The sequence below is a fragment of the Agelaius phoeniceus genome, chromosome 31, assembly GCF_051311805.1.
Source record: "Agelaius phoeniceus isolate bAgePho1 chromosome 31, bAgePho1.hap1, whole genome shotgun sequence".
NCBI classification, from domain to species: Eukaryota; Metazoa; Chordata; class Aves; order Passeriformes; family Icteridae; genus Agelaius; species Agelaius phoeniceus.
Genome location: NC_135295.1, coordinates 5,156,299 through 5,170,006, shown reverse-complemented (window position 1 = coordinate 5,170,006; position 13,708 = coordinate 5,156,299). Strand labels below are relative to the sequence as shown.

The 13,708-nt window shown below is 61.7% G+C and overlaps 1 protein-coding gene across 1 annotated transcript; it reads left to right on the top strand.

Annotated features, from left to right (window-relative positions):
• Positions 1-1,043: 1,043 nt before the first annotated feature.
• LOC143696212 (Fc receptor-like protein 2) lies at positions 1,044-13,507 on the top strand. The gene is made up of 12 exons (XM_077191917.1): positions 1,044-1,206; positions 3,190-3,275; positions 9,364-9,445; positions 10,139-10,159; positions 10,248-10,478; positions 10,700-10,954; positions 11,055-11,333; positions 11,903-12,172; positions 12,262-12,564; positions 12,650-12,737; positions 13,233-13,312; positions 13,398-13,507. Exons 1-12 carry the CDS (start codon positions 1,044-1,046, stop codon positions 13,505-13,507), a joined length of 1,968 nt encoding a protein of 655 aa, XP_077048032.1.
• Positions 13,508-13,708: the final 201 nt, after the last annotated feature.

The following is a 13,708-nucleotide window of genomic DNA, read 5'->3' as shown; positions in this document are numbered from 1 at the left end:
AAAATATCCTGAATTTTCAGTGAAAAAATCCTGAATTTTCAGTGAAAGAATCATGAATTTTGGGGCAAAAAATCCCAGATTTTGGCGGGGAAGGGGAGAAATAGCAGACGTTGGGGGAAAAATGTTGGATTTTGGGAGCCTCACATGAGCTCCTGGATCAGGTCCCTGATGATGACTCGGATGCTTTTGGGTTTGTCCCAGAGCGAGGGCAGCGCTCTGGGGGCGGTGGTGACATTGGTGACATCATGGAGCAGCACAATGGGGCTGGAGCGGCCCTCGGGCTGTGGGGAAGGATGGGGTGAGACCCCAAAATCCCCCCCAAATTCTCCCAAATTCCCATGAAAATATCCCGTAAAAATCGCCTCCAAAAAACCATAAAAATCCCCTGAAAATCCACCAAAATCAACCCAAAATCACCCCCAAACTCCTCAAAATCCCTACAACCCAAATTACCCCAAAATTCCCCTAAATCATCCCTAAAGCCTCCAAAATCCTCCAAATCACTCCAACATCCTCCAAATTCTGCACAAAATATCCAAATATCCTCTAAATCCCCCAAATCACCCCAAACTCTCCAAAATCTGCCCAAAATCACCCCAAATCTCACCAGACTTCCCAAAAATCACCTCTGAATCATCCCCATAATCTCTTAAAATCACCCCAAAACCCCTCCTAATCCCCCAAATGGCCCCCAAAATAATCCCAAAGCACCTCAAAATGCCCTCCATATCCCCCAAATCACCCTAAAATCTTCCCAAATCCTGCCAAAATCCCTCCGGTGCTAGATCCCCCCTCCCCAGCCCTGCCCGGTTCCCCTCCCGGTGCCCCCTCGGTGCCCGACCCCGTACCCGGCGCTCCCCGGGCGGGCTCCGAGCCCCGAAGCTTCTGCGGAGCCTCCGCCGAGCCCGGGAGGGAACGGGGGGGTCAGGGGGTCCCGAGGTGTCCCCAGGAGGGTTTTGGGGGACCCGGGACCCCGGGGTGTCCCCCGCATGGAGGGAGGCGGATCCCGGGCAGGGGCGGCTGTCGCGTGTCGCCATTGGCGGATGCGGATGTCGCGATTGCCGCCAGGCCCGGCCGTGGGCAGCGGCAGCGGCTGTCGCGAGATGGCCCCAACGGCCCCCGGCGCGAGCAGCGCTGTCCCCAACGTCCCCAACAGCCCCGGAGGCGCGGGGGGGTGGGGGATCGGCGGGTCCCGGAAAGGACGGGGTGAGACCCCAAAATCCCCCCTCGGGACACAGCGACACCGTCGGTCCCCGCAGCCCGGGACAGTCCCGGCTCTCGCAGTGTGATGGCAGCCGCGACCGGCGACAGTGACCCGAGGCCGGGACTCCGCTCCTGCAGCGCCGGGGGCTCCTCCCTGGGGTCCCGGTCCCGTCCGCCCTCCCGGTGCCCCCGGCCGGGGCTCCGCAGCAGCTCCAGGGCTCAGACGCCGCTCGGGGAGCGCCGGGTGCGGGGTTTGGGCACCGGGCGGGGATGGGCTGAGCTGGGGTGGGCCCGAGGGGCTCGGCAGCTGCCGGATCGGTGCCCCAGGTAACGGGGCGGCACCGCCACAGGTGCCCGAGCCCTTGGTCGGTGTCACCAAGAGGGACAAACAGGGAGCGGCAGCTCCTTCCCCGCTGCAGGGCAGGGGTGAGGGAACCAGTTCGGAAATGCCCCAATTGATCATTTTGTTCCTGTTCCCAATGGACTGAGGGAGCCCCAAAAATCCTGCGAATCCCATAAGGATCTGCTCAACAACCTGACTGGGACCCTCCTCAATCCCGAGCTCGTCAGGCAGAGCTGAACAAACAAAAACCATTTCTCCCAGTATAATCACAAAGCTTCATTTTGGGTCCAATAAGATGGACAGGGGTGCTGTGCCCCCTGGCACTGGGGGAGGGAATGGGGAGCCCCTGGGGGTACTGGGAGCACTGGAACAAGGAGCTCTGGGCAGCCCCACATGGGAGCCCCCCACTTGTGGGCAACCCCTGAGTATGGGAACGCAGGATCTGGGGGGGAACACACGGGAAGTGCCCTGGGGCAGGGACCCGAGTGCCCCCAGTGCCCCCAGTGCCCACAGTGCCCCCAGTGTCCCCAGTGTGCCCAGTGTCACAGCACGCTCTCGTAGTCACAGGGGTCCCACTGTCCCTTGTGGGGTCCCGACAGCTCCGCGTTGGTCACTTGTGGATCCCGAGGTGGGGCAGGGCTGGGGGACCCCCGTGGGGGCTGTGAGAGTGACTCCGGTTGTGGGGACCGGGGTGGGGGGGGGGGGGTGACACCCGTGGGTGACGTGTCCCTGGCCCCCCCGAATTCTCCCACTGCCCACTCGGTGCCCATGATGTGGGTGTTGAGCACAGCCCTCTCCTCCAGTGGGGGGTCCTGTGGGGATAAGGGAGGGTCTCAGTAGTCTGGGGAAGGGAAAAGGGGAGTCCCAGCCCAAGCCCCGACTCACCTGTCCTGGAGCTTCCTGGGTTCTGCAAGGGAAAGGGGAGGGGGTGACCGAGGGGACACCGGGACCCCTGAACCTTCCTGGGACCTTGCAGCTCCAACCACCCAGGGGTCCCCAAATCCCCACTGCAGCCCTGATTCCCACCAGATCCCTGATTCTCCCCAGACACTCTGAGCGCCCCTGAACCCTCTGGAACTTCTGCACCACCACAGGGCCCCCAACACCCCCGGTGTCCGCAACCCTCTGAGCCCCCAGAACCCCAAGCCTAGCAGGGAGGAGCACCCCCAAACTCCCCCAGGACGCCAGAAAGATCCCCCAACATCCCTGCACAGACATCCAGGAGCTCCCCAAATCCTTCAGGAGCTCCCAGTGCCACCCCAATGTGCCACAAAGCCCACCCAGCAATGACCCTGGAGCCCAACCAAGACCCTCCAAATTGCTCCCACATCCCCCAGGATCCCCAGCCGAGGTCACTGCAGGCTCAGTGTCCCCCAGCTCAGGGGCCCTGGGTGCTGCCAATCTCTGCCCCCACTCTGGGGCTTCCCCTCACTCTAGGACCCCCATCCCCCCCCATTGTCACCCACCCCGGTGGTGCCACCAGTGACAGCCCCCGATGACAGCCAGGAGCAGGAGCAGGAACAGGAGGGTCCTGCTTACATTCACAGCCACTGCTGGGGACAGAGGGGACACATTGGGGTCACCTGGAAGTCCGGGGGTCCTGAAAACCCTGGTGACCCCGTGTGACCCCACCTGTGACCCAGGGTGTCACTCCCAGGGCCAGCTCTGGGCTGAGTGCCCGGAACATGCGGTGCCCATCCTGTCCCAGCTGGTTGGTGGCCATGCACTGGTAGGTGCCCGAATGTCCCACATCGAAGTCCCTGAGCTCCAGGAGGGGACCCTGGGCCACCTCCTGTCCATTGTGCAGCCAGGTGAAGGTGACAGGGGCTGAGCCCACCTGCACAGAGCAGTGCAGGGTCACAGGGTCACCTGCATGCACCTGGTGTGACAGGGGACCAGGGGTGATGGTGGCATTGGCCACGGGAACTGTGGGGACACAGACGGGGCTGGCACAAAGAAAGGTGGGATGGGGGTGCCGTGGGTTGGGTCATCTCCAGCCCAAAGGTCCTGCTCACGCAGGACGGTGACATTCATGGGGTTACTCTCGCCACGCTGTCCCCGTCACTGAACTGGCACCGGTACTGGCCACTGTCATTGTCCCCAATATGGTGCAGCTCCAGGCAGGGGGCAGGAGCCCAGAGGTGCCCATGAGCCCTGCTTGTGCCAGGAGAAGGACAGGGGGGGGCTGTGCTGACAGGGACACCCCCAAGAGCGGGACCTCTATGGGGGGACACAGGAGGCATTGGGGACCCAGGGGAGGTAGGAAACACGGGAGGGGAAAGAGGGGGATAGGAGGGGACCAGAGAGGATCCCAGTGAGCAGCAGGGGACCCTGGGAGGCACGTTGGGACCTGGGGACAATGGCAAGACCCCATGGAAAGGGGGAGAGACCCAGGCAGGGATGGGGAACCAGACGAGAGACTGAGGAGCCTCAGGGAATGATTTGGGGTTTAGAGATGGGCGGGAGGACCCAGGGAAGGCACAGAGACCAGAGGGTGGAGCAGGGACCTTGGAAGGGGTGGGGAATCCAGGGAGGGCTGGGGAGGACAAAGAGAGGAATGAGGGATCTGCAGGGGGAACTGGGCAGTCATGGGGGAAACCAAGAGGGACTTCGGAAATTTGGGGTGACCCAGGGAGGAGTAAAGGGAGGGCTGAAGGATTCAGGCAGTGGTGGGGAAACCCTCAGAGGATGTCGGGCTTCCCTGTCCCCATCCTTGCACTCACTGTGCACTGTCACTGTCACCTGCTCTGACTCTCTCCAGTGTGACACCACCCGGCCCCCGCAGAGGTAGCGGCCGCTGTGGTGCAGCTGCAGGGGGGACAGGGAGAGCTCAGTCCCATCATGGAGCCCCTCCAGTTTCTTCTCATCATGGTAGAAGTACACATCCGTGAGTGGTTTGTTCTGCCAGCTCCGGCAGAGCAGTGTCACCGTGTCCCCCTCCAGCAGCGCCCGTGCTGGCACCTGCAGCACCAGCCAGTCTGGGGGACAGAGGGGTCCTGTCACACTAGGGGTGTCTGGAGGGTCATGATGGCACCAGGAGGCACCAGGAGCCGCCCATTGTGAGAGAGAAGTCTCCTTGCACAGGGATGGTCTGGGATGTCCCCAGAGCAGAGGACGGGCTCTGGTCACACAGGAGGTGACCCATGGAGCAGAGCCCACCCAGAGCCCTTGGGGTCCCCATAGGAGCCAGGCTGGGGACATCCAAACCCCCCTTACCATGTAAGACTGTCACCGTAGGGCTGTGCCCGGTGCCAGGTCTGTCACACGTGTAGGTGCCACCTTCAGTGACAATGAGGCGGTCACGTCCCTGCTGCCCCCAGCGCTGCCAGTCCTTGTACCAGGTGGTGGCACCGGCGGTCCCCGAGCCCTGGCAGGTCAGTGTCACCCGGTCCCACAGCACTGCCGGCCTCCAGGGGGGCTCTACCAGGAGCTGGGTGGTCTGGGCACCTGTGGGTGACAGGGGACACCAGCCTGCCAGGGCAAGTGTGGACCTGGGGACAGTGGGGTGGGGCCATGGCATCCCCCAAGGACTCACCAGCGAGGCCGAGGGTCTGGGCTGGAAGGGAGAAGGGACAGGGCTGGGTGGGGGTCATGGGGACACTGTGGACACCCCATGTTTGCACACGTCACCTCCAGCAGCCCTACAGCACCTGTCCCCACAGCCATAAATCCATGGCCCTGTGCCCATCATCCCATTCCAATGGCACCTGTTCTCCCCGCCCATCCCCTTGCAACGTGCCCCTTGTCCCTGTCCCTGCATCCCTATTTCCCTGTCCCTGTCCCCACAGCTACCCAAGCCCCAAGGCTCCTTCTGCCACATCCTTGTTCCCACACCTCTATCCCCCTGTTCCTGTCCCCACATCCCAGTTCCCCTGTTCCTGTCCCTAAAGCCACCCCACAACTCTGGTCACACTGGGCTCCATGCCCTGCTCTGGCTCTGCTGGCATTGGGGACCTCAGGGGACCCCGCAGCCCCCCTGTGCCCCCTTCCCCTCCCCATCCCCGGGGTGTCAGGCCCGTGCCCGGGGCACTCACCCCACAGGAGCAGCGCCACCTTCCCGGCCATCCCGGTGTCCCCAGCCATGTGCACTGGCTGTCACTCGCTGCTGTGGCCACCGCTCCCCTGGCTGGCGGCTCTTGGGATGAAGGGGAAGGAAGCGAGGTCACGTCTGTCCCCATGTGTAGGTGGCCCTTGGTGGGGGCAGGGTGGGGACGCTGTGGGACATGGGAGGCAGGGTGGGACATGGTGGGGACATGGTGTTGCCAGAATCTGGGGTCTAAGGCTGTGTAGGGAGCCAGGGATGGGTGTCCAGGGGAATGGGGTGCCCAGGGATGGGGTCCCGGGGAAATGGGGGTCCCAAGGGTTGGGTGGACTCAGACTTGGGAATGAGGGTCCCAGAACAACGTGGCCTCCAAAGATTTGTGATCATGGGATGGGGGCCATGGCATGGGGGTGCAAGGGGCAAGGGGGTCCCTGTGAGAATGGGGGCCCTGGGGAAATCAAGGTCCCCAAGGAAAGGGGTGTCCCAGGGACTGGAATTACTGGGATGGGGTTCCTTGGGTTTGGAGATCCTGGGAAATTGCAGTCCACGGATGGGGGTCTCAGGGAAGGGAAGACAGAAGGAAATTGGGTCCCAAGGTTGGGGTCGCAGGGAAATGGGGGTGCCAGGGATGGGCGCTGGCTGGGGGGGCCTGGGGGTCACAGCTCCTTCCCTGGATGCTTCAGATTTTGGAGTGACCCAGGGCCCTGCAAAATCACCCCTGGGGTGCTTGTGTCCTGGTCAGGCATTGCATGGGGGTCTTGGGTAGCTCTGCCTCTATGCCCTCCCCTGCCCCTGACTTTTTCCTCTCTTTATTTCTCTTTTTTTCCTTATTCTCCTTATTTTTGCCATGTCCCTCACCCCCGGTTCCTGGCTCAGCAATCCCGGGGAGCACCTGAGAAGTGAATGGGTTGGGGGGACCCAGGGGAGGGGGAAATGGGGAGAAGGAGGTGCAGGGAATGGTGGGGAGGCTGGGGGGGATGGAGGTGTTGGGCTGTGCCCCCTCAACACTTTCACTTTCCTTTTCCTGGACAAGAAGGAAGAGGCCGTTTGTGCTGAGAGTCAGATGGGAAAGGGGGGGTTCTGTCCTGGGGTGGCACATCCAGAGGCTCCTGTCCTGGGGGATCCTGTCCCAGGGGTGACACATCCTGGCATGGGGGGTCCTGTCCCAGGTGTGGCAGTTCCAGAAATGTCCCTGCACATTCCTGGCCGGGTACCTGTCCCAGGGGTGGCACATCCTGGGGACCCCTGTCAATGCAAGGCTGGGGCCCAGCCATGGCCCAGCCCCACTGCACAGGGATGGCCATTGCCCAGCCCTGCTCTGCCCAGCCCCAGGTGGCAGCCAGGACATGAGGATCCCCCCTGCCCCCTTGGCTTTGATTCTGGCAGCTTTAGAGCTGCTGCAGAGGTGAGAATTCTGTGGGTGGAAAAAGGCCCCTGCCTGTGGTTTGCTCAGCCCTGCAAGAAGCACAAACCCAAAGGGAGCCCAAGCAGTGGTTCTGTGAGGGCCTGTCATGGTTTTCAGAGCAGGGCTGGCTGGAAACCGCCCCTACAGGGGCAGCTGTGGGGGACCCAGTCCGGAAATGCAGCAATTGATCATTTTGTCCCTCTCAGCAAGGGACTGAGAGAGCCCCAGAACTGCTGCAAATCCCACACCGATTTTCTCAACAACCTGACCTGCGCCCTCCTTCTTGAACAAAACCTGCAGCCCTTTGGAACTTCCTAGAAAGAATGTTTGTGTTCTGGGTGTGCACACCAGAAGAGAGGGAAAAGTGTGGAAATATTGAGCAGGGGCTGCACACGAGGGGCTGGGGAACAGGGGTGTCACAGCAGGAGCAGGGAGTGCCCAGGTAGGGGAATTCAGGGCAGGCTGGAGTGGATTTACCAGGGAATCAGACCCTGAGGCACACAGGGGCAGATTCCTGTGCACTGTCCCAAGCATGGACAGAGCTTCTCCCCTTCCTCCATGGGAAGTCAAACAAGTTTCAGGGTGGGAACGAGCAAAATGGGGAGAGTTCCTTAATACGGCCCAAGAAAAGGTTCCTTTAGAGGCTGGGTTGCTGCCCAGCAGGCAGGGAACAATCCCATGGAGCTGTTGGACACTCAGGGAGATTCCACCCTCTGTGTTATCCACAAGCAAATGCTGCTGTGGGATGCAGCAGGGGGCTGCTAAAGGGAACCAAAAAGTCTCATTTCACTGTGATTTGTTTGTGGTTTTCTTGTGGTTTTTATATCCACTTATTTCTGTTTTTATTGTGTTTTGATTTTCTCTTGTTGGGAAAGCAATGATTAAAAGGATTCTATAAACCAGAGAATATTATACCTTGTCACTTTGATTTTTCAGGAGTTTGTTTTTTGTTGGGAAAAAATTGGTATAGGAAAAGATTTATGCCTTTTTTCTATTGATGTATAATTTTGTCACAGTCAATAGGGCATCAAGTGTTTCCTGAGATTGCTAAGACAGGAAATTTGGGTGACAGGAAAAAGCCCAGGGATTTGTGGGGCAGAGACCCAGAGCCTCCCAGGACAAGCCTGGGGTGCCCCAGGGTGGGCTCTGTGCTGGGCTCTGAGTCATCTCAAAATCTGAGACCAAAATATGACCCCAGAATTGTCCAAAGCAATTGGGCATCAGGGAATTCAACCAGCTTGATCCTGGGATTTACCATCATCAGGGCAAGGTCATAAAAGATGCCTCCTTAAGTTTGGGCACCCCAGAGGTCACAGGAACCCACTGGGGACAGCGGGAATGCTCAAGGCCCACCCAGGACAGAGGACCCCAGGATGTGCCACCTCTGGGAAAGGAATCCCCAAGGATGTGGCACCCCCAGAACGAGGAGGAGCTCCCAGGGACAAGAGGCTGGGACAAGAGCCGGGTGTCAGCACAGCAGAGCTGCCCTTTTCCCTAAAGGCTGGACCCCTCTGGATGTGCCCTCTGGACAGAATTCATGTCCTTGCCTCAGCACAAACTGCTGCAGGAAAGAGAAAAAGTTGGGGGGTCACAGACAGGGAGCCCCATTCCCCACAGCCCTGAAACCACTGCCTGCACCCCCCAAACCCTTTTTTCCCTTCCTGGGATTCTCCCAGCTGTTCCCTGGGATGGTTCAACCAGGAAATGCGGGGAGACAGGAAAAAGCCCAGGGGTGAGTGGGGCAGAGACACAGAACCTCCCAGGAGAGCCATGGGGTGCCCCAGGGTGGGGACTGTGCTGGGCTCTGAGTCACCCCAAAATCTGAGGTACCCCATGAAGGAGCTGTGATCCCCGTGCCCACCCAGCCACTGCCCATCCCTGGCACTCCCATTCCCCTGGGAACCCAACAATGGGACCCCCATTGCCTTGGTCTCTCCTCCCTGGGACCCCCATCCCAGGACTGACATTGCCTTGACCACCAGTGCCTTGATCCCATCCCATGGGCTGCTTCTTCACCTGGAACCCCTATTCCCGAGGGTCCCCTTTTTCCCCCTGCACCCCCAGCCCTGGCACCCACACACCATGACCCCAAATCCCTGGGGACCATGTTCCCACAGCACCCCCAACCCTGAATTTCCCCCAGGCATGGAAACCCCAATTGCAGTGGACCCCAATTCTGCTGGACACCCATCCTGGGTTCCCCACATCCTCTGAGCCCCCCACTCCTGGCAACAGCATCCCCCACCATGTCCCCAGGCTGTCCCCACCCTGCCCACAGCCTGTCCCCAGCTTGTGGCCACCCTGCCCCCACCAAGGGCCACCTACGCATGGGGACGGACGTGACCTCGCTTCCTTCCCCTTCATCCCAAGAGCCGCCAGCCAGGGGAGCGGTGGCCACAGCAGCGAGTGACAGCCAGTGCACATGGCTGGGGACACTGGGATGGCCGGGAAGGTGGCGCTGCTCCTGTGGGGTGAGTGCTCCAGGCACGGGCCTGACACCCTGGGGATGGGGAGGGGAGGGGGCACAGGGGAGCTGTGGGGACCCCTGAGGTCCCCAATGCCAGCAGAGCCAGTCCATGTTAACCACAGTGGACCTTGGTGTGACTGGGGATGTAGGGTGGCTTTGGGGACAGGATAGGGGGGCAGGAATTTGGGGATGGGGATGTGGGGACAGGAATGTGGGGACTGGCACCTTTGGGTCATGTAACTCTGGGGATAAGGACAAGGGAACTGGGATGCAGGGACAGAAAGTGACAAGAACCATGAGGATGTGGCCATGGGGATGGGATCATGGGGATGGGATCATGAGCTGGTGGGGATGACCTGGGCCAGCATGGGCTGTGTCCGTGGTGTCCTCGTCCCAGGGGTATCCACAGTGTCCCCATGTTCTGCCTCAGCCCAGGGTGGCCTCAGTGTCCCTGTTCCCAAGGTGTTTGTGTCACAGGGATGTGGTGCACAGGTGGCTGTGACACAGACATGTCCCCCTACCTCTCCAAATCTTTTTGAGACCACACACACACACTTTCCCACAAGAAATGCTGCCCCCATGGGGACAGTTTTTGGGGACAGCCACCACACCCTGTACCCTGGTGCTTCCTTCCCTGCAGTGCCACCCCCACCCAGCCCTGTCCCTTCTCCCTTCTAGCCCAGACCCTCGGCCTCGCTGGTGAGTCCTCAAGGGATGCCATGGCCCCACCCCACTGTCCCCAGCCCCACGCTGGCCCTGGCAGGCTGGTGTCCCCTGTCACCCACAGGTGCCCAGACCACCCAGCTCCTGGTGGAGCCCCCCTGGAGGCCGGCGGTGCTGTGGGACCGGGTGACCCTGACCTGCCAGGGCTCAGGGACCGCTGGTGCCGCCACCTGGTACAAGGATGGGCAGCGCTGGGGGCAGCAGGGACGTGACCGCCTCAGTGTCACCAGGAGCGGCACCTACACATGTGGCAGACCCGGCACCAGGCGCAGCCCCCCCGTGACAATCTTAGATGGTGAGGGTGGATTTTCATGATCAGGGTGGCCCCTGAGAGGTCAGGGTGGGCCCCACTCCATGGGTGGCCTCACACCCCTCATGTGGCGAGAGCCTGTGCCCTGCACACAGGGACATCCCAGTGCAGCCCAGTGCACTCCAGAGCACCCAGATGTCCCTGGTGCTATGGGCACCCACCTCAGAATGGCCTCATCAGTAAAATGTGACCTTCCTGTCCCACAGACCCACTGGTGCTGCAGGTGCCAGCGCGGGCACTGCTGGAGGGGGACACAGTGACACTGCGCTGCCGGTGCCGGCAAGAAAACCATCTCAGCAGGGTGCGATTTTACCAGGATGAGAAGGAGCTCAGGGGGTCCCTCAGGGGAACTGAGATGTCCCTGTCCCCCCTGCAGCTGCACCACAGCGGCCGCTACAGCTGTGCAGGCTTGGTGGGGTCCTGGCAGTCCCGGTCAGCACCAGTGACAGTGACAGTGCAGGGTGAGCACCCCCAGGGCTGGAACTCCAATCTCCTGACAACCCCAAAGCCACTTCCCAGTGGATTCAGAGCCACATTCCTCACCTCCCCTCTCCTTCCCAGAGCTCTTCTCGGTGCCGGTGCTGGAGGGTCCCCCCACACCCACCGAGGGGTCCCCTCTGACTCTCAGCTGCCTCAGCACCCCCAGCCCCCTGCGGCCCCAAGCCCCCCTCCTGCACGTGTTCTACCGGGACGGGCAGGTGGTGGGGGGCCCGCAGGGGTCCCCGCAGCTGCTGGTGCCCACCGTGGGGATCTCCCACTCGGGGAATTATGGCTGTGATGTGCACTCCCAGGGTGGGGCCGTGCGGAAGAGCAGCGCCCGGCTCCGCGTCACGGTGCGCAGTGAGTGCGGGGATGGGCACGGGGAGCCCCCACAGCCTCCTTGGGTCCCCCACACTGCCTGGCATCGCCCAGCCCTCCCTGATGCCTGCTCTGGGCTACCCAACCTTTCCTGGATCCCTCCCTGGCTCCCACCATCCTTTCTTGGGTCCCTCCCTGGGACCCCCCCAGCCCCTACATGGGTACCCCCATCCTTCCCTGCCACCGTTTCCATGTCCTGTCATTGCTGCCCCGGGTCCCTCCCCAGGTCCCCCCATTCCTGGCTTGTGTTTCCCTCCATCCCACATTGGGTCCCCTCACACCTCCCTGCCTCCCGTCACCCTTCTCTGAGTTCTCCACACATTCCCCAGATCACACCATCCCCTCCCTGGGTCCCCGTACCTGCCATGGTGTTGCCCATCTCCCTCTCCAGGTGTTCCCTCCCTGACCCCCCCAGCATCCCTCAGGGTTCCTTTTGAAGAACCACCCCGCCCCCCCCATCTCTGTGCCCGCTCTCCATCACTGGAGTTCCCCTGCCCCTCCCTGAACCCCCTGGGTCCCTCACCGTCCCCTGGTGTCCCCCTATCCTGCAGGGGTCCCGCCCTCGGGGGTGTCCCTGTCAGCGCAGCCCCCCGGGGCACAGGTGGCACTCGGGGACAGCCTGGTGCTGAACTGCTCAGTGACCATGGGAACAGGTGCCCTGTCCTTCTCCTGGCACCGAGAGGGCTCGGGGGCACTACCAGGCACCGGCCCCCACCTGGAGCTGCGCCACGTTGGGGACAATGACAGCGGCCAGTACCGGTGCCGGGTCAGTGACGGGGACAGTGTGGCCGAGAGTGACCCCCTGAATGTCACCGTCCTGGGTGAGCGGGACCCTCGGGCTGGGGATGAGCCCACCCAGAGCACTCCCATCCCACCTTGCCAGGTACCAGCCCTGTCTGTGTCCCCACAGTGCCCGTGGCCAATGCCACCATCACCCCCGGTCCCCTGGCACACCAGGTGCATGCAGGTGACAATGTGACCCTTCACTGCTCAGTGCAGGTGGGCTCAGCCCCTGTCACCTTCACCTGGCTGCACAATGGGCAGGAGGTGGCCCAGGGTCCCCACCTGGAGCTCAGTGACGTTGAAGTGGGACATTTGGGCACCTACCAGTGCGTGGCCACCAACCAGCTGGGACAGGACGGGCACCGCGTGTTCCGGGCACTCAGCCCTGAGCTGGCCCTGGAGGTGACACCTGTCACACCCTGGGTCACAGGTGGGGTCACACAGGTGGGGTCACCAGGGAGTACAGGACCCCTGGGGATGGGTAACCCTGATGTGTCCCTCTCTGTTTCTTGCAGTGGCTGCAGGGGTTGGTGGGGCCCTTTCCTTCCTGGTCCTCCTCATGGCTGTCACTCTGACCTGGCACTGGTGGCACCGTGTGGGTGGGTGACAGTGGGTGGATGGGGGGTCCCAGGGAGCTGTAGAGGCCCACAGAATTTGGGAACCATAGGTGACGACCCACATACCCACAATTGTGACTTTGGTTCAGGGTCCTGTGGGGTTTGGGGAGGTGCTGGAGAGTCCTGCAGGGATGCTGGGGGTTCCTTAAGGGGCCCTGTAGGTGTTCGGGGGTCTCTGTCCCTGCTGGGCTTTGGGTTCCTGAGGGTGACTTGTTTGGGGCCAAAGGGGAGGTTCATGAATCCTCGGGGGCTTCAGGGATGCTTGGGGGTACTGAGGGGGATTGAGGGTGCCCTGGGGGTACAGGATTCCTCAGAGGGTTCAAGGCCCTGGGGACTCCTCAATCACCCCTTCCCTCTTTCGTTTGCAGCTGCCAGGAAGCACCAGGAAAGGTGAGTGGGAGGCTCAAACCACACTCTCCCCTTTTACCCCAACCCCCAAAGACCTCCCACTCCCTCCCCCACATCCCCTTTATTCCCTCAGGGCCCCCCTGGATCCCCCGGCCCCCCCAGAGGAGGGGGAGGTGCTGTACACCCACGTCGTGGTCACCAAGAGGGCAGGGGGTGAGTACGGGGGGGACACACGCAGAGGGACACGTCACCCACCAGTGTCACCCCACCCAGATCCCACAGCCCGTGTCTCTCGCAGCGTCTCCCCGTGCCACCACCCTCCAGGATCCCCAGGTGACCTACGCGGAGCTGCGGGGACCCCAGGGGCGACCGTGGGAACCCGGTGACATCTACGGGAATGTGCTGTGACACTGGGGGGAACTGGGGCCACTGGGGGTCCCCACCCATGGGCACCAACTCCTGTGTCTGTGCTGCCACTAAAAACTGCCCCTCCTGCTCCCCGTGGGGGCACAAAGATCCCAAAGGGATGAGAGAAGAACAATTTGCTGAAACTGCAATGAGAGAGAATAAAACTAACAGCAACAACAAGGTTCAGAGTCTAAATGGTGA